Raw genomic sequence first — 21283 nt, forward strand, 5'->3', positions numbered from 1 at the left:
ATGTGCTGAGTGGATTGTAGAGTACACAGTTCTCAATTTGGAAGGTACCTGGGACAGCCCTTCTCATTTTACAGACAGGACGTTGGCGAATCTGAGACATACATGTGAAACCCAAGATCCTACCACAATTGTACTATTGCAGCAGCCATGCTAGAACCAGGCTCAGCTGATTGCCACAGCGAGGCAAGCCTGTTTCTCTGCTCAGCACACCGCACCCAAAGTTGTATTTCATCAGCCTGTTTTTTCCAGCCCTTGTAGAGGGGATGCAATTGCCCTGCAGGATACCATGGTTCAGAAGGTCAATGGAATGGCAACATAAGTTCATTAAAGCTGCTAGGGTGGTTGCATCTTGCCTGTAGCGACTCTGTACTGTCTTTTTCTTCAGGGTGTGGTCGGAGGTGTCATGATCGTTACTCCTAACAATATCATGTTTGACCCTCATAAGTCCGATCCCCTGGTCATTGAAAATGGGTGTGAGGAGTATGGCCTCATTTGCCCCATGGAAGAGGTTGTTTCCATCGCGCTCTACAATGACATCTCCCACATGAAGATCAAAGATGCCTTGCCATCGTAAGAGATCTTTCTTTGTTTACCAGAAAAAGGGGTATTGGGAGAATTAAATGCAATTAAAAAGTGAGGGCATTGGCAGGAGTGAGAGATTGTGTAGAGGTGAATTTGAAGGTAGAATATTTGTGCACTAAATTTTAAAAAATAGAAAAAGGAGAGGAAATGGAAATGATAAGGTCAATAAGGAAGAGTGAAACATTCAAATCAAAAAATCACGTAATAATGGTATTTCTTTGGCTTATTTTTCTGAAGAGCAATGCATGTTCTTAATTTATGAAAGAATAAATGAAGTTTCTCTGAAAGAATTTGTCTGATTATCGATAAGAGAATAGTATTTTCTCTTTGGTTTAATTGGTAAACAGAGTTACATTCTTCCTCATTCAAATTCTAGGATAGGTATCTTCCCAGCTCATGTGTTTCCTTAATCCTGTGTGGAGAGAGATCTGCATGGACATGCAGAGGCACTGCCCCTGTAACCAGAATACCTTAAGTGGTGTGCAAAGGCTGTAATAGTAGTTTGTTTTGTCTCTTAAATGTAGATGGATATTACTTTAGTCCTGATTACTTTTGCCTTCTAAAACTGAGGTTTTTGATTTAAAGAAGCTCCCCATGAAGAAAGAGTTTAAGAAAACTCAGAGAATCGATTCACTTGTAGGGATAATCTGACTCTTTCTGTCATTTTGTCAGTGTGCCTATTTCTGTATACTATGTATGTGCTAGCAGTAAAACACTTTAGAAACTCTCAGTGATAGCAAGGTAAAGGCAAAGCAGTGGGTCCAACAGAACAAAGGGAAGCTAGCCCCTTGGGCTCAGGAAAAGAAGGGAAGGTAACTAGGGAACTAACCCAGACACAGCGTCCCTAGGGGTTTATGCCAGCAGGTTCCCCTGGACTTCTACAGTCCTTAGCATCTGATCCACTAGACCCTTACATGCCCAGCCACTGAAGGAACCACTGGAGCATGGTCACTGGGTAGTTTCCAAGTTCTGGCAGAAGTGCCTAGAGGTTTAGGAGGCAGTGTAGCAGACCAGGCAGTCCTGCAGGATGATGCCTGGGTTTCCCTGGCTCTGCCACTTATGGCTCCATGACCTTCACGAGTGACTGAATCTTGAGCCTCGGTTTTCTCATCTGTAAAATGGAATTAATAGTATTCTTCTGCTTGCAGAGCTGTTACAAGATCTAAAAGCATTGATATACCAAAACTCTTAGAAAATAGCCTGGTACCTAATAAGTATAGGCTGTTTATTTGAACCTTCAGTTCATATCTGAAACTCTAATCATTGTTCTGTGGGAATCTTTTATTCACGCAGAATGAGGCTTCTGATGCATCTTAGTGCGCGTCTCTTGTGTGGCAAGGATATGAAGATAAGTGGGTCACGGCCCCTGTCCTGCAGTTTACTGGGTGCGACAGGTGGAGAGAAGTGGTAATTGAACAACACTGTAGATACAGAGGTGCACACGGCATTCCATGAGAACCATGTGAAGGAGTGTCCAGCTACCTTGGAATCTTAGATAAGAAGGAGGAGAGGGAGTGAAAGAGTCACTTTTGGGAAGAAAGTGTGAACATGAGGTGACAAGAGGAAAGAAGATAAGAGTAGGTAAAGATACAGTTAAGTTTGGAAGTGGATGCACAGGCAGATAGGGGCATTTCTTGCCCAATGATGGCTTCAGTGGAGTAATACTGTTACACATCTTCAGCTTAGGATGTTAAGTATTCTTTTAATAATAGGGAAGGTACATTCTTACAGAAAGATTTCTCTCAATGTGAGATTGTGTTTCATGATCCGGGCCTAATGCTGTAGATGGGGGGAGAGAGAGGAGTTGAGAATTGGCTCCTAATGTGTTGAAATTATTTCAGAATTGTACAGTGATTGCTACCGTGGATGCAGGTGTATAAAGACTTCTTAGGCTAATGAACAGTATGTGCACCAATGAGCAAAATAGAATGTGGTAGTGGAATCAGTGTGAAATGAACTTGGTATTGACCTCAGAATTCCATCAATTGTTTAAAGTAGTTTAAATTTCATTATTTAAAGTTGTATGGTAAAACAAGAAGTGCAAATTATCTAGCTGCCACGTGCAAATAGTTTTTAAAAGAGAGAGAGTGTGTGTGTGTGTGTGTGTGTGTGTGTATGTGCGTGTGTAAAATCTCTCCATCCTCACCTTCAGGCTTTATATATTTTGTGTAAGACATTTTGTAACTCCAGCTGCCACGGAGACTAGGAACAGAACAACCGAAAGGATTATTGGTCATTATTAGATCTCTGGCTGAGTCTAGAAAACATTAATTAACAGCAGAGCCAGTTGACACCACTATGTACTTTGCCCCGACAGAGCTTGACAGTTGTGATGCAGAAAAAGAGATGGCTGAATTAATCCCGGCTTGGATTAGGTAGAACAAGAAGGGAGGGATAGACAAGAAGATAATATAGGAGGCTGATTAGAGTGCAGTCGAATGCATTCTTTGTGGGGGTCAAGCTAGCTAGAGAAGGAAGAGATGAGGAAGGGGCTTAAGTGTTCATGGAAGATGGTTTTGCTTATTAATTTGCTAGTTAAGTATGTGAAAAGCTGGGCTTCTTTGTTACAGGACCTACTTTGGCCTTTAATATGCCAAATTAAATTTTGGGTCTGAAAATGGAAATTATACTACATTACACTAACTTATTTGACTCTAGAATTGAAGCATCTTTAACATCTGAGATGCTCACGTTGAGCAGAACACTTTTGTATGTGCAGGTTCCTGAAGAACAGAGATACTGTTACAATTGTCTTTTAGCATGTGGTGTTTAGGGGCTCGATGAATGATTATTGAATTGTAATGAATTATGAATTAGAGGCTTTTTAAAGCATTTGTCAGAGGCTGACAATTACATAGGCTTTTATTTTGTATTGGAAAAAGCATGGGTGTTCCATGCAAGTGATCTATTTGGTAACTTTGGGGAGACAGTTCAAGTTCAGTAACTTGAACTTCCTGGCACTTTGTTGAGTATTGTCATAAGTATTTCAAAGCAAGAATAATAAAGTATTACCTGAATATGATCTAGCCTTTTTAGAAAATTTATTTCTGAAATCCAAAAATATTATTTTTAAATAGGGTTTTTATACCTCTGTGTTTTAACCCACTATCGACACTAGGGTAAGCGGAAGTACAGATTTAAAAAAGTGTTTCTTGACAATTTATTTTAAACTTTGGAGAGCATGTTTAATCAATGTTTTCTGTGTAAATCAAATCTGGGTAGTAGAGCATCTGTTATTAAGGAAGAACAATTAACTGTGTCCCAGTTCAAAATTTTATAGAAAAGTAAATTGAATGAGCTCTTACTTATAATAATTAGTATAAATTTCTTAACTCTTTCATTTTATTACAATATCAATTTTACTTTATGGCAATGAGTAACTGATAAAACCTCAAATCTGCGTAGTAAAGCATCTGTTATTAAGGAAAAACAATTGACTGTGTCCCAGGTAACTATAAAATTTTAAACTGTAAAATGGAGCAGGTGCTGTATATACACAATAATAGTGGAAATCATCCTCTTGCATCTCCTTCAGGAGTAGAAGGATGTCTTTTATTGGAAGCATCAGATCTTCCAAAATTATGATTCAGTGTCAGTCATTTTATAGAGCAGTTAAATGAGTAGCTACTCAGTCAATGAGCCATTCAGAATTAATGTAGTTGGTTTATGTACTATTTTATAAAAAAGGAAAAGCCTTGAATATCTAAGGAATTTTAGTCATAGTACTGAAACAGTCCCTCTCCTTTGTCCTTCATGAAAATCAGAAACATTATTTCATCATTAAAAATCTGGTGGGTGACATCTCCATGTTCATAAATGACCTCAAATACCATTCATTTGCTTCTAATAGGATATGCGAGCAACTCTCATGGTTCTTTATTTTGCCACTTTTTATAGTTGATTTTATTTTTCATTTTGAAGTCAATTTCTGGATTTCATTTCCTTATTTTAAAGTCCTTTAAACATAAATTTAAGTTGTAGTATATTTATGTTTTGGTTTTTGGCTGGGTTTTGTTTTGTTTTTTGCCTTTCATCCATTTTGTTTTGGTTTTTGTTTTTAACATTCCATGTGCACCCACCATTTTTCCCCCCACAGTGACCTACCTCAGGATCTTTGTCCTCTGTACAGGCCTGGAGAATGGGAAGACCTGGCTTCAGAAAAGGATATCAACCCATTCAGTAAGTTCAAATCTCTCAACAAAGAAAAACGGCAGCAGAATGGAGAGAGAACCATCACTTCAGATTCCAAATCAACAAGACCTTTGGAGAAGTCAACAGAACACACAGAAAAGAAACCCTCAGACAGCTCTGTGTCAGACAAGTTAAAGAAACTGGAATTCTCTGCAGAGGCAATCAAACGGTCTGCCGCAGTAGCTAAAGTCAGCAAGGAACTTTCTGACACTCAGGCTGCATTTGAATCTATAGCCAAAGAAAATTCTCTCTTAGGAGAAGAAGACGACTTCGTTGACTTGGAAGAACTTTCTTCTCAAAATGATAGTGGGATGGACAAAAGAGACAGCTCAAAGGAGTGCCTTTCTCTTGACCCAGTGGAGCTAAGGAAGACTAAATCACAAATAATCAGTTCTACTATGGAAATGCAGGTGCAGTCAGCCCTGAACTTTTCAGAAACAGAGTGTGATGCTGAATTGAAGGGGACCCTAGATTTAGAAACCTGTGAGAAGCAAGATATAATGCCAGAGGTGGACAAGCAGTCTGGTTCCCCAGAAAGCCAGGTGGAAAACACATTGAACATACATGAAGATCTAGATAAAGTTAAACTCATTGAATATTACCTTAATAAGAACAAAGAAGGGTCACAGTTACCTGATAACTTGCAGAAGGCAGAATTAAGTGATGGCAAAAGTATTGAGCCAGTGGGAATAGACATCACTCTTAGTAGTTCTCTTCCCCAGGCAGGTGATCCCCCGATTGAGGGCAATGAACAGGCCGATAAAACCTGGGTGAAAGAGAGAACACCCCTTCCATTGCAACTAGGCTCTTCTACAGAAGAAAATATGAATAAAGTGGATCCAGACTCCTCTTTGGAACCTACTCTGGACAACAGCTGCCAGGGTGCACAAATGGATAATAAATCTGAAATTCAGTTATGGCTATTAAAGAGAATTCAGGTACCCATTGAAGGTAAGCCACTTTTAATTTCTTTATATTCTGTTGTATAGGCATATCTTGTTTTATTGTGCTTCACAGACATTGCATTTCTTTTTCTTTTTTTTTTTACAAATTGAAGATTGTGGCAACCCTGTGTCAAGCAAGTCTATGGGCACCTTGTTTCCAACAGTATTTGCCCACTTCATGTCTCTGTGTAATTTTGGTAATTCTTGCAAGATTTCAGACTTCATTTCATTATTATGGTGATCTGTGATCAGTGATCTTTGATATTACTGCTATAGCTCACTGAAGACTCAGATGATGGTTGGCATTTTTTAGCAATAAGGGATTCTTTAAGATGTACTTTTTTAGACATAATGCTATTGCACACTTAACAGACTACAGTATAGTATAAACATAACTTTTATATGCACTGGGAAACCAAAAAATTTGTGTTACTTACTAGATTGCGATATTCACTTTATTGTGATGGAACCAAACCCACAAATATCTCCAAGGTATGCCTGTATAGCTGCCTTCCTAAAACTTGTACATGCAACAGCAAAAGTAGTATAATTATTCGAGAACAGCATTTTCTCAATAGGGTATATATCTTTACATTAGAAGGTTTTGAACTGCATAGGTCCACTTATACACAGATTTTTTTCAATAAATACGAAATACAGTACTACGCCATCCATGGTTGGTTGAATCCATGGAGGGCCAAGTCTAAAGTTATACACAGATTTTTAACTGCACAGGTGTCAGTGCCTCTAAACCCTGTTTTGTTCAGGGCTCAACTGTAATTGGGAAAAATTAGCAATATATGCTATCTATTTTGAACATTAAACTATGACATAGAATTCTATTTCAAAAGTAGTTCGCTTTTTTACATCTTTCAGGTAACTTTCCTTTTTCACTTTGAATTTCTAAATCTAAAGGAGTTTTAAAAGGTTTTTGAAGGTATTTCAGTTCTAAACTGAATTGCGTTATGGTATGGTTGGGTCCTCAGTACCGTTCATTAATATGTATTCTTGTGGGTTGTTACAATTCTCCACCCTTTGCTGTTTTGTGTGTTGGTTTTTATCCTTATTCCTAGTTTGTAGCATCTCATGTGGTGTAGACAAACCTGAAACATCCAAAGCTTTTTCCTTTTGTGCTAAAGAAGATCTGAAAAATTTAATTAGTCCTAATATGACGATGTTGTATGATGTTTATGCCAACTATCACCAATATCGTCAATAATGAGGAAATTTTTTTCATGTGTGATTCAGATATACTTCCTTCAAAAGAAGAGAAAAGCAAGACTCCACCCATGTTTCTGTGCATTAAAGTGGGAAAACCAATGAGAAAGTCCTTTGCCACTCACACTGCAGCCATGGTCCAGCAGTATGGCAAACGAAGAAAGCAACCAGAGTACTGGTTTGCTGTTCCTCGGGAGAGGTGAGTGTGAGCTAGAATGGGAAATCTGTTGGTCAAGTAGATTCTAATTGCATCTTGATTTTTAATTTAATCTTGAAATAATTTTATTCTTGAATAATAGGTTTTTCTTAATTGTACATTTTAGAATTTCTAGAAGGATATTATTTCAGTAACTTTCTGCTAAAGGGTGTTTTCAATATAGCAAATTTGAGATCATCCTAGGTACTATGTGCCGAACCACTTTCAAAACTTTCTACCCAGTTGAATTTTAAATGAAGGAAGATTGAGATATTCTAAAGTGCCAGTAATTGCAAATGCTATTCTGTTGGGAATAAAGGAATATGATGGAGCAGATCCAAACCCCAAGTGCAATAGAGAGGCATGATTGTAATTTTAAAGTGCCTGTTATTCTCGGGGGACTAAAGATTGCTTTCGCCTTATGGAGAAAAGTATCTGTGACTCAGCAGCGTGAGAAGTGTAACATGAGATCACCTGGGTACGCTCGAGGGGCTATATACCTCTAAAGAGATTTGTGTTTTTAAATTGCCAAAGAAGAAAATTTATTGGTGATGTGACAGTCTAGGATAGCAGAGATAGTGACATAGACATTCTTCAGCAGTAGGTCACTGAAGACATCTTTATAATAGAAATATTTAGGAAATATTATTTTTAGAAAAAATTGTTTTTCTTTTGTATGTAATAGAATAAAATATACTTTCTTTACAAAGGCCTTGCAATTAGTTTCCAAAATTGTTAAATTCACACATTTTTCCTTCTCCTAACTAGTCATCAAGGCATACTTTTTGGCTAACGTACCTACCAAGAACAAATACTCACTGAGCTTCCATAAGCATGATTTTTTTTTTTTTTTAATGAACTTTCCCCCTGATATCTCAGTAGTGAAGAGGTCATTTCATTTATTTATTTGGCTGCACTGTGTGGCTTGTGGGATCTTAGTTCCCCAACCAGGGATTGAACCCGGGCCCACAGCAGTGAAAGCACTGAGTCTTAACCACTGGACCACAAGGGAACTCCAAAGCATGAATTTTTAATAAAGCAAAATTAAATTTCAAGCATGAGCACACCTTCTGGCTGATTAGTACCCAGAATGATAATTCTCATCGAGTTGCCTGATTTTAATAAATCATAGTTTAATGTGAAGATAATTAATAGGATTTTAATGAACAAATTTGTTAATATTTTTTCTGGCTTGGACACAGACCCATGTTTACATAGACGTTAAACATAATCTGTTTCCTATTTACAAAATACACTCCTGTCCTGTGCTTGCAGCCCCAATGCTATCTCCACGAAACTTTAAACTAGGGACACTGAGGAGATACAAAGAAAATATGTGTCTTTCACATTTCTTCTGTTGAAATATTTTTAAATAATAAATTTCTGAAATCCTGTTAAAATCAGTGTTCTAGAATCAGATGCCATAGATGGACAAACTGATTTTAAAGGTGGGGAAAACAAAGCACTGAAACTTTCAGCCACATTTAGGTTATGTGGATTCCTCATCCATCAGGAAAACTACCTATCATATGTTTTTTTCTCTGGAGAAATGTACTGTTTATAATATAAGGACATTAGGATTTTTCAATTTTATTATCCTTAATGAGACTTGTGCATACCAAGGAATCTTCTAGAGTAAATTTTTTGCAGTCTCACACATGTAGTTATTTTACTGTCATTCTTTAACCCAGAATAAGTCTGTAATGCTGAAACAGTACTTCTCTTTGACCTCATACAGAGGTGGTTTTTGTGAGCTTTTTAAAGTAGGTCACTTGTTGAATTCTATTACATTGTGTTTTATAGTGTCCATGATTTATTTGTCTTTGGCTAACAAATAACCTGACATTCTTAGTTTTCTTTCTTAAGCTAATCATTAATTAACCAAAGATTTTTCTGGGAGACATTATCTCACTATGTTAATGATTTTTTGTATAGATGTTAGGAATTTTTTTTCTGTTGTTCCTTTATGTATTTCCATCTCTACCTACCCTTAAGAAAAGCTACATTTTAGTTTAAGATAGGGAAAGATGAAGAAATTCTATAGTTAGCTCCCACCCAGAACTCCAAGTGCACAAGAAATAAAAGTTCATTTTTATTTCCAATTTATGAAATTCTTCAGGACTTTAAGGTCAACAAAGTCCTTAAGGAGCTAGGAAGTGGCGTGCAGTGCTTTTCTCACTCTGATGATAACTTCTGGATTCCCTTGCTACATCAAACTGAGCATTTCTTCTTGCCTTTCTATTTAATGGGTCTTCATATCATTGGAGTTTCAGCAGCAGAGTGAAGTCGCCCTAGCAGTGGCTTTCTTTCTAGGTCATAAGATGCTCTCATAGACCTTCTGTGTGACAGTGTACTCTCATGGGCAGGTCTCTTTGGCTCATGCAATGCACCGCAGCTCCTTAATGTTTTCCTGTTGACATAAGTTCACAAACATGTTTCACTATTCCTCTCTATTGTTCCTAATCAACAGCAGATTAGATGATACAGAGAATGGATCAGTGATCTGGAAGACATAATATAGTGGAAATTATCCAATAAGAACAGCAAAAAGAAAAAACTTTAAATGCAGGTAGTTTAAGGGACCTCTGGGACAATATCAAATGCACTAACATTTGCATAATAGGGGTTCCAGAAAAAGAAGAGAGAAAGGGGCAGAAAACTTTTCTGAAGAAATAATGGCTGAAAACTTTCCTAACCTGGGGAAAGAAACAGACATCCAAGTCCAGGAATCACAGAGAGTCCCGAACAAGATGAACCCAAAGAGATACATACCAAGACATAATTAACAAGGCAGAAGTTAAAGAGAATTTTGAAGACAGCAAGAGGAAAACAACTAGTCACATACAAGGGAAGCCCCATAAGATACTAGCTGATTTTTCAACAGAAACTTTGCAGGCCACGGTGTGTGGCAGGATATATTTAAAGTGTAGAAAGGAAATATACTTAAAATCAAGAATACTCTACCTGGCAAGTTTGTCATTCAGAATTGAAGGAGAGATACAGAGCAAACAAGCAAAAACTAAAGGAGCTCATCACTACTGAACTAACAGGTCTTACAAGAAGTGTTAAAAGGTCTTCTTTAAATGGAAAAGATAAGACCATAACTAGAAATAAAAATATATATGAAAGAAAAAAATCTTACTGATAAAAGGAAATATATAGTAAAGGCAGTGGATTAACCACTTAAAAAGCTTCTGTGAAGGTTAAAAGACAAAAGGAGTAAAATCAACTATAACTACAATAAATGGTTAAGGTATACGCAAAATAAAAGGTAAAATAGGATGTCATAAAACATAATACATGGAGGGGAGTGGTAAAAATGTAGTGCTTTTGGGATATGTTTGAACTTACATGACTATCAGCTTAAAATAAACTATATATATATATACACACATGTATATGTACATGTGTGTGTATGCATATGTATATATATGTATATACATGTACACACACACACATGTCAATATGTATGAACCTCATGGTAACCATAAACAAAAACCTACAATAGATACAAGCAAATAGAGTGAAAGGAACCCAAACATAACATTAAAGAAAATTACTGAACCACAAGGGAAGAGACCAAGAGAAGAAGAAAGGGACAGAAGAACTACAAAAACAACCAGAAAACAATGAACCAAATGGCAATAAGTACACACCTATCAATAATCACTTAAATATAAATGCAGTAAATGTTTCAATCATGAGACACAGGGTGGCTGAGTAGATAAAACAAGACCTGTCTATATGCTGCATACAAAAGACTCACTTCAGCTGAAAAGTTTTTCCTCTAAGATCAGGAACAAGGCAGGGATACCCACTCTTGCCACTTTTATTCAACATAGTATTGGAAGTCCTAACTACAGCGATCAGACAAGAAAAAGAAAAGTCATCCAGAAAGGAAGAAGTAAAACTGTCACTATTTGTAGATAACACAATATCAGATATAGAAAACCCTAAAGAGTCCAACAACAACAACAAAAAAACCTCTTAGAACTAATAAATGATTCAGTAAGTTTCAGAATACAAAAATCAATATACAAAAATCAGTTGTTTCTGTATGCTAATAATGAATTATCAGAAAGAAATTAAGAGAATAATTCCAATTACAATTGTGTCAAAGAGAATAAAATGCCTAGGAATAAATTTAACCAAGGAGGTAAAAGACCTAAATGCTGAAAACTATAAGACACTGACGAAAGAAATCAAGGAAGACACAAATAAATGGAAAGCTATCCCATGCTCATGAATTGGAATAATATTGTTAAAATGTCCATACCACAGGTTCAATGCAATACCTATCAAAATTCCAATGGTGTTTTTCATAGAGATAGAACAAATAATCCTAAAATTTGTATGGTACCACAAAACCCCCCAAATAATCAAAGCAATCTTGAGAAAGAAGAGCAAAGCTGGAGGCATCATACTCCCTGATTTCAAACTATAATACAAAGCTATAGTAATCAAAGCATACTGGCACCAAACATACATAGATCAATGGAACAGAATGGAGAGCACCAAAATAAACCCACATTTTTATGGTCAATTAATTTACAAAAGAGGAGGCAAGAATATGGGGGCAAAGACAGTCTCTTCAATAAATGGCGCTGGGAAAACTGGACCACTTTCTTACACCACATACAAAAATAAAATAGATTAAAGATATAAATGTAAGACCCGAAACCATAAAACTCGTTGAAGAAAACATAGGCAATAAGCTCTTTGACATCGGTCTCAGCAGTATTGTTTTGGATATGTCTCCTTGGGCAAGGGCAACAGAAGCAAAAATAAACAAATAGGACTACATCAGACTAAAAAGGTTTTGCACAGTGAAGGAAATGATCAACAAAATGAAAAAGCAACCTACTGAAACGGAGAAGATATTTGCAAATTATATGTCTGATAGGGGATTAATATCCAAAACACATGAAGGACTCAAACATAAAGAACTCATACAACTCAGTATCAAAAAAAATTTCAGTTAAAAAGTGGGCAGAGGGGCTTCCCTGGTGGCGCAGTGGTTGAGAGTCTGCCTGCCGGTGCAGGGGACACGGGTTCGTGCCCCGGTCCGGGAGGATCCTGCATGCCGCGGAGCGGCTGGGCCCGTGAGCCATGGCCGCTGAGCCTGCGCGTCTGGGGCCTGTGCTCCGCAACGGGAGAGGCCACAACAGTGAGAGGCCCGCGTACCGCAAAAAAAAAAAAAAAAAAAAAGTGGGCAGAGGATCTGAATAGACATTTTCCCAAAGAAGACATACAAATGGCCAACAGGCATATGAAAAGATGCTCAAATCGCTAATCATCAGGGAAATGCAAATCAAAATCATGATTAGAGGACTTCTCCGGTGGCGCAGTGGTTAAGAATCTGCCTGCCAATGCAGGGGACACGGGTTTGAGCCCTGGTCTGGGAAGACCCCACATGCTGTGGAGCAACTAAGCCTGTGCGCCACAACTACTGAAGCCCGAGCGTCTAGAGCCCGTGCTCTGCAACAAGAGAAGCCACCGCAATGAGATGCCCGCTCACCGCAACTAGAGAAAGCCCGCGCGTAGCAACAAAGACTCAACACAGCCAAAAATAAATAAATAAATTCTAAATCATGATTAGGTACTACCTCACACCTGTCAGAATGGCTGTCATCAAAAAGACAAGAAGTAACAAGTGTTGGTGAGGATGTGGAGAAAGGGAAGTCTCATGCACTGTTGGTGGGAAAGCAAATTGGTACAACCACTATGGAGAACAGTATGGAGGTTCCGCCAAAAATTAAAGAAGGAACTACCACACAGTCTAGCAATTCCACTTCTCGGTATATATCTGAAGAAAACAACACTAAGTCAAAAAGATGTATGCATCCCATTGTTCACTGCAGCATTATTTACAATAAGGTATGGAAGCAATCTAAGTGTCCATCGATAGATGAATGGGTAAGGAAGAAACACAATGGAATATCCCTCAGCCATAATAGAAAAGAATGAAATCTTGCCATTTGCAATAATATGGATGGACCTAGAGTGTGTTATGCTAAGTGTAATAAGTAAGACAGAGAAAGATAAATACTGTATGATTTCACTTATATGGAATCTAAAAAACAATTCAAATGAACAAACATAACAAAACAGAAACCATCTCACAGATACAGAAAGCAAACTGGATGGTTGCCATGGGGATTGGCAAGATAAGTGAAGGGGATTAAGAGGTACAAACTTCCAAGTATAAAATAAGTCCTGGGATATATGTACAATACAGGGAATATAGTCAATAATAGTGTAGTAATTTTAAAGATCAAGATGGTGGAGTAGGAAGACACTGAGCTCATCTTCCCCCATGAACACATCAAAAATACATCTTCAAGTAGAGCAATTCTCACTGAAAACAAACTGGAAACTGGCAGAAAGACTCTTGTACAACCAAGGCTGTAAAAAATGATCCACACAAAGTCAGGAAGGGAAGAGAAACGATCAGGTCAGGACCTGTGCCTCTAGGAGGAGACACAGAAAAGGAAGGAGATTACATGGGCTGGGAGATCCTCCCTGAGGAGTGAGCGGTTTGAACCACATATTGGGTGCCCCTGCCCTGGGGTCCAGTACAGGGAAGATGATACCCCTTGGCTTGTTTGAAAACCAGTGGGAATAGCAGGGGGGCTGCGGGGAACTTAGACTCTGCTCCTGAAGAGCGCGCACACACTTGCTTTCTCCTGAAACAAGGCGGAGGAAGCAGACTGAAACTGCTCAGGATGAAACTGCCCAGGATGCTGACTGGTTTCCCATGGGCAATTTCCCATGACCACCTCAGTGCACGTCTGGGCCCCTCTTGTTCTCTGATGCAGCTCCCCGCTAGGGCTAAAGCTGCTCTTGCCGAGGAGAGCGCACAGTTGTGGGGAAGGAGCCAGCTTGGACCTGGCACTACCTCTGAATGCAGAGAGAGGAGCCATTCCCTGGTGCTCATGGAGCCAGCAGATTGTGTGTGGTCTGGAGTGCTGACTGGCACAATGGGGCTGCCCACTCCAGGTGCCCGCTCCAGCCCCTTGCTCCTCTGGGGCAAAGGTGCCGATGCTGGGAGCAGGGAGAGCACACACTTAGAGGGAACAGAACCAGCTCAAACCTGAACCTCAGTGCTTCTGCTTCAGCACCTTGGGACCTGCCCCTGCCCCCAGTGAGGAAGTGTCAGCCACTGAGCACAGGAGAAGCCCCAGCTCACACCTGGCTCTGGGTTTGTTGCTTCCATCGCCAACTCCACCTCCCACCAAGGTAAGAGCTGCCAGCACACCCTGGGGAAAGACATGACCTGTGCTCATTTCATATCTAGCTCTCCCACCAAAGCCACATGCAGACTGTGTCGGTATGCTTCCACACAAGGGCATCCCGTCAACACCAGGATAGGTAACTGTTTGACCTAATTTCATAGAGACAGAGAAAGTTGTTTCAAACAGCAGAACAAGAAAACTCCCTTGAAAAAACAACTAATGAAACAGAGATAAATAATTTACCAGATAAAGAGTTCAAAACATTAGTAATAAGAATGCTAACTGAACTAGGGAAAAGAATGGATGAACCGAGTGAGAATTTTAACAAGGAACTAGAAAACAAAAACCAGTCAGAACTGAAGAATTACAATAACTAAAATGAAAAACATACTAGAAGGAATTAACAGCAGACAAGGTGGTACAGAAGAACACATGAGTGATCTGGAAGATAGAATAGTGGAAATCATGCAATCAGAACAGCAAAAAGAAAAAAACGAGAACAGTTTAAGGGACCTTTGGGACAACACCAGGCATACTAACATTCACATTATAGGGGTCCCAGAAGGAGAAGAGAGAGAAAAGGGTCAAAAATGTATTTGATAAAATTATGGCTGAAAACTTCCCAAACCTGAAGAAGGAAACATATATCCAGATACAGGAAGCACAGAGAGTCTCAAACAAAATGAACCCAAAGAGACCCCACACCAACACATCGTAATTAAAATGGCAAAACTTAAAGAGAGAATTCTAAAGGCAGCAAGAGAAAAAGAGTCATGTACAAGTAATCCCCATAAGGCTATCAGCTGATTTCTCTGCAGAAACTTTGCAAGCCAGAAGGGAGTGGCATGATAAATTTTAAGTGCTAAAAGAGAAAAACCTACAACTGAGGGTACTCTACTTGGCAAGATTGTCATTCGGAATAGGAGAGATAAAGAACTTCTCAGATAAGCAAGGAGTTCATTAATACTATACCAACTCTAAAAGCAAATGTCAAAGGATCTTTTCTAAGTGGAAAAGAAAAAGCTTCAACAAGAAGAATTTATAGAAAAGGAAAAATCCCACTAGTAAAGACAAATATATAGTAAAGACTGTGGATCAACCACTGAAATAAGCCAGTACGAAGATTTTTTTAAAAATTTTATTCATTTATTTGTGGCTGCATTGGATCTTTGTTGCTGTGCGCAGGCTTTCTCTAGTTGCAATGAGCGGGGGCAACTCTTCGTTGCAGTGCGCGGGCTTCTCATTGCAGTGGCTTCTCGTTGCAGAGCACGGGCTCTAGGCACGCAGGCTTCAGTAATTGGGGCGCACGGGCTTAGTTGCTCCGCGGCATGTGGGATCTTCCCGGACCAGGGTTCGAACCTGTGTCCCCTGCATTGGCAGGCGGACTCTTAACCACTGTGCCACCAAGGAAGTCCCGGTAAGATTAAAAGATGAAAAATTGTAAAGTCAACTATAACTACAATAAACAGTTAAGGGATAAACATGAAGATGTAAAATATGACATCAAAAACACAGAATGGGGGGGTAAAAATGTAGATCTTTTAGAATGTGTTGGAACTTAAATAATTACCTGCTTAAAACAAGTAAGTGTACTTATAGGTCAACATACGTGAATCCCATGGTAACCACAAATCAGAAATCTACAATAGATAACTTTGTATGGTGACAAATGGTAACTAGATTTCCTGTGGTGATCCTTTCCTAATGTATAAAACACCAAAGCACTATGTTGTACACCTGAAACTAATATAATATTGTAAGTTATACTTCAATTTGAAAACAAAACAACAACAACAAAAAACCCCAACACTATTGCTCCTAAAGGAATATTTTATCGGGAAGATAATCCTAAATTGATAAAGTACCACAGGCAATAAGGTGGTTGTTATTGACAAGCATCTATTTTTTGCACCTTTACTCTGTGCGAGCCTGTGCCAGAAGCTATCTGATGTCTAAGAAGACAGAATCGTGTCCTGCCCTGGAAGAGGTATGGCGCCTTGGGTTGCCCTGCTCTGGCCAATGGAATAATGAGCCCCCAAATTGGACTGAGATGAATGAGAATCCCTAGGAATTGTGGGCCCTAGAGTAAGATACATTATCCATTTGAAACCTGATTTCCTAATTTGAAAAACGGTTCATGGTGAGGGTTAAGTAACTAGATCATAGTTGTACAATTACTGAGTGTGTACGTCCGGGCAGGCACTGGGCTAGTTATAAATGAGTAAGACTGGGAACCTACCCTGAGGATCTTGTGAAAACAGTTCCTCGCACTTTCTAGAGACGATATAGATTGTATTCTAAACATTTGGATACTCTTCTATATAAAAAATACAATTGTCTTTTTTCCTTTCTTAACACTGAGATATTTCCTTTCTTAGAAAGAACCAATAATTCCTATTCAAATTAAAAGTTTTCTTTTTTCAATTATTTATGGCCTCAATCTCTGAAGTGTTTCATAATAATTGATTTCATAATATCCAGCTTCTAAAATAAATAAGATGGAAATGGAGTTAACTGGGAATTATGTAGAATTTACCAAATCATGTATAAATGTTTAATCCAAGATGAATTAATTGGTTAGTGTGATTTGTGTAATAAGTAAACTAATAAGAGAGGAGAAGGGGGAAAGAGAGAGCCCGTGGGTATTTTTAAATGTGTTTAAACTTGAAAATAATTATGCTAAGATAGTTTTAGCAACACTTGAACATACAGATAAGCAGGAGGGGAGAGGAAGGTAGAATCTATTTTGCAATTTGGTTTTTTCCCCACTTAATATGTTATGCATATTTTCCACATTACGTACTACTATACTATTATATGTATATGAACAATATAATTAGTAGCCCCCATTATGTTTCCTGGTTGATTTAATTATGTTTCTGCTTTGTATATAAGGTTATTCCAGTTTTTTTTCCATTATAAGCAACGCTATATTAAACACCTTTGTAAAACTCTTCAGGTTGTCTTACCAAACCAAAGGGTACGTGTAAGGCGTTTAAATACAGGTTGCACAGGAAAGTGTGTGGCAATTTATACAGCACCAGCATGAGTGCCCTTTGCCCCACATACTGGGAAATCTAAGTGGTATGATTCTCTATCCATTTGGTAGAAGAGAAAGGAAGAAAATGTAGCTTTTTAAATGTTTTATTTTAAAGTTGAGTGAACACTTGTTATATAACATTTGTTACGGAGTCAAGTGAGTAGTGGCCTGAGGATTTTTATTCTGTGTGACTCTTTTAATGAGAAATTAATTTATACCTTGATATTTATATTTTGTAATATATATTTGTTAAAAATTATCTAACATACCATGTTTCTCTAATCTGTTTCTAATTGAGATCAACAAGCCCTTTGTTTTACGTGGGATAATTAACATTTTGTGCCTGCCGACATTTAGAGTAAACTCATCATATATGTTAAGTTGATTCTGTTTTAGAAAGCGTGGTATTTCCTTACATAATGTCAAGAATAACTGAGGTTCCCAAGCACTTTGTAATGGTTGGGATTTTTTTTTTTAACACTTAAAAATTTAAGTTATGTACCCATGAGCACACAGGTGTCTGTCCTTTTAAAACGTGCTGTCCATGTCATATGCATATTTCTCAGATCCAATACGTGAGCAGTAGGTACTTCCTGCAAGTGTGTGTATTCTCTCTCCAGGGTTCTCCATGGTTGCCTACCTCAAAGAGTAGAACCAAGTGTTCAAGCCCCCATTTTTAGGAAGGGTGCCTTTTCGTTAGGTCAGCATTTCCCCCAAAGATATTCAGCGGAAAGCTCATCCCATGGATAAGTAAGTATAAGTATTTCATATTAAATATGTTTCATTGCTAGTCCTTAGCTCTATCTAGAGTTTCATAGTTACTGTTTTCTAAATAGGATTTTGTAGGAATTTCTTAATTTTATTTTCTACTCTTTACTGTTTTTCCTTGTACTGATATAATGGAATATAATTGATTTTTTTAAAAAAATTTTCTCTAATCACATTTTAATTTTATGAGATACTTGGATATCTCTATCTATCTATCTAGAGACCATTTTAGTCCAATCTTTGTTGGTTTTATACTATAGTAAATACAAATTGAGATTTATTTCCCTTTTTCACATTTCTAGAAGTAGCAGCCAAAGACACAAAGACCCTTTATGTAACCTTTTGTCCGTCAAAGCTATCTTACATTGTTAGGAGGGACTGGTTGATGTCAGATCCTAGTCAGGATCTACCTTTCAGCTCTTCTTTGTATTTTCCTTTTGTCTTTAAAAAATATTCTGTCTTAGTTTTGGAATATTTAGAATAAATTCTGCAAGTCATGAGTACTGAGCTTTTCATGATGTGCTGTGTATCTGAAATCTTATTCATTTTCAAACTATGGGTCTAAGCATCTTTGGACCCTTATAGAATTCTGGTGCTTGAATTGCAACTTTGTAAAGTGCTTCAGGTCATTCTGGTTGAGCTCCTACCTTCACAAAGATGCTTTTACGATATCTTCATCCTCTAAAGTAGGATTGCCACTCTTAGAAACTCAAAGGGGAGTAGCGAAGAAACTAACTCACCAGCTGAACTATCCATTTCCCCAGCTCTAAGTCAGAGAGCCAAGAGGGCAGGCAGGGCACTCGATACCCTCCTCGACTCTGAGCTGGTCGTGGTACTCTGGATGCTATTTTGCATGGGTTATCTCACTTAATACTCATGATAGTTCTGTGAGCCATGTGGTGTTATTTCCCATTTTACCAATACAAAAACTGGGACACACTGAGTTTCAACATCTTGTTCAAACTGGCAAACATCAAATCCAGGATTTATACTCAAGTCATTTTGATTTCAAATCCCATTCTCATAACCAGTTTCCAGAGCAAGTAGTCGAAACTGTATTGATTATACTCTTTGGGCTAACAAATCACTGAAATGGGAGTGGGAAAGGGGTACTTCATACAGTCTAAGTCATGTCTTGGCTAGTGAGGGAATGAAAATTTGCAGTATCCTCAAATTTATTCAACTCGGACTTTGATCAAGTGCCTTCCGTCTGGCTAGATATATTTCAGCGGTTATGGGGAGAGGAAGTGACTGGTATTTTATGGGTGATACTCTGTGGGTGCTCATTAATTGAACTGAAGTAGTCTAATCAGTACATTGTATGGAAATAAAGAGCTTGACTAAAATGTCCTTTCTCTGATACTCGATGTCTTAACTTAGTTCAGGCTGGTTCTAGCATTGGCTCAGTATTAGAATGAACTTTTATGTGCTACAGTGGTTATCTGACCAAAACCAGACAAACAAACAAAAAAACCACATAATATTCCATCTTCTGAAGATCCAGGTACCTTATTTTATATGACTATTACTGTGAACACAGCACTTTATACGTAAACTATAATTTCCGCTTCTCTAGTTACTTCCCTTAAAATCTATTTTTTTAAAAAATATTTATTTATTTGGCTGCATCAGATCTTAGTTGCGGCACATGGGATCTTCGTTGTGGTGTGCGGGCTTCTCTCTAGTTGTGGTGCGTGGGCTCAGTAGTTGTGATGCGTGGGCTTAGTTGCTCCATGGCTTGTGGGATCTTAGTTCCCTGACCAGGGATTGAATCCGCATCCCCTGCATTGGAAAGTGGATTCTTAACCACTGGACCACTAGGGAAGTCCCCCCCTTAAAATCTATTTTGTACCTTATGGCCACATCTTCTAAAAAGATATTTTGATCTTGTCACATTGCCCCCAAAATATCTTAAGCCTTCAGGATTCAAGTCTAAACCCCTTGTTTGTTTTTAAAAGCTCTTTGCAGACTGACCTACCTTTCTAGCTTTTTCTTGATCTGCCTGAATCTGGGGTTTTACTGGAATTAGTCGTTTTATGGGCTTTTCGCAGTAAGTCTAGGACCTTTCTAGCTTGGCACCTCTAAAAATACTATATTCTCGAGTTCAGGTGGTTCCCTTCTTTTCTCTACCTGCGTAAATCCTTGTTTCCCCAAACAATACACCCTGCAGTGATCCCTCTCTAGACTGACAGTTACAGCCCTTTCCCAGCCTGCACTTGACAGGGGAACAACCCTCAGGTACTGATGCACTGGGGAGAGGAAGTGAAGTCCGGCACCTTTTCCCCTCACAGGAGTGGTCATCCCCAGTTTCTAGATTCAGGCGTGTTGGGGACTGAAGCCTGTGGCGGAGTGTATTCTGTTTCACAGATATGAAAGTATATGGCATTAACAAAGAATTTATGGCTTAGATCAATGGGTGCCAAATTTAGCTTTGTAATAAACTCATCTAGAAGCCTTTAAACATACAAAGTACCCAGGTCCTTCCCTGAGCATCCTGCTGCTTTGGATTGGTGAATCTGCGAGGCATTCTCCCATTTGTGGTAAACAAATGGGTGTTACTTTGTTCTTATTTGACTTTGTTTTGCAGCATTTGACTCCATTGACCATCCCTCATTTCTTTAACACCTTCTTTCCTTCTATCATCCCTTCCTAGTTTGTTTCTTCATTAAATGTTACCCTTTAAATGACTCTTTCTCTTCCTCATTGTAGATACAATTGCCCGCACCTAATTCTTTTTATTATGTGCCAATCATTTTCAGCTATCTTTAGTCTAGAACTTTCTACTGAGCCTCAAACACATATATACCTAGTAAACTTCAATATTTGGATCATCCATGGATCAAACAAACTCAAAACAGATCATGCTCTAAACTGGGCTTCTCATTTCCATTTTTTTTTAAGAAAAGGTTTGTTCTTTTTCCTTAGGATTTCGGTCTTACCCGCGGCACGCGGGATCTTAGTTCCCCGACCTGGGATCGAACCGGCGCCCCCTGCAGTGGAAGCGCGAGGTCTTAACCAGGGAAGTCCCCTTATTTCCATCTTTGTCCCTGCCACTGTCCCCCTAACTCCTGCTTTCTGTTTTCTCCATCACAGTAACTGGTACCACCAG

General features: G+C 38.5%; 1 protein-coding gene across 1 annotated transcript in view; it reads left to right on the forward strand.

The window, feature by feature from the left end:
• NCOA7 (nuclear receptor coactivator 7) overlaps nucleotides 1-21283 on the forward strand; it is a 144351-nt gene that overhangs the window by 91630 nt on the left and 31438 nt on the right. The window contains exons 8-10 of the mRNA XM_082668590.1: nucleotides 386-570; nucleotides 4679-5724; nucleotides 6966-7134. Of these exons, the coding sequence (XP_082524716.1) occupies nucleotides 386-570; nucleotides 4679-5724; nucleotides 6966-7134 (1400 nt within the window). The remainder of the gene's footprint in view (nucleotides 1-385; nucleotides 571-4678; nucleotides 5725-6965; nucleotides 7135-21283) is intronic.

Source organism: Grampus griseus, assembly GCF_964374135.1.
Source record: "Grampus griseus genome assembly, chromosome: 13".
Taxonomy (NCBI): Eukaryota; Metazoa; Chordata; class Mammalia; order Artiodactyla; family Delphinidae; genus Grampus; species Grampus griseus.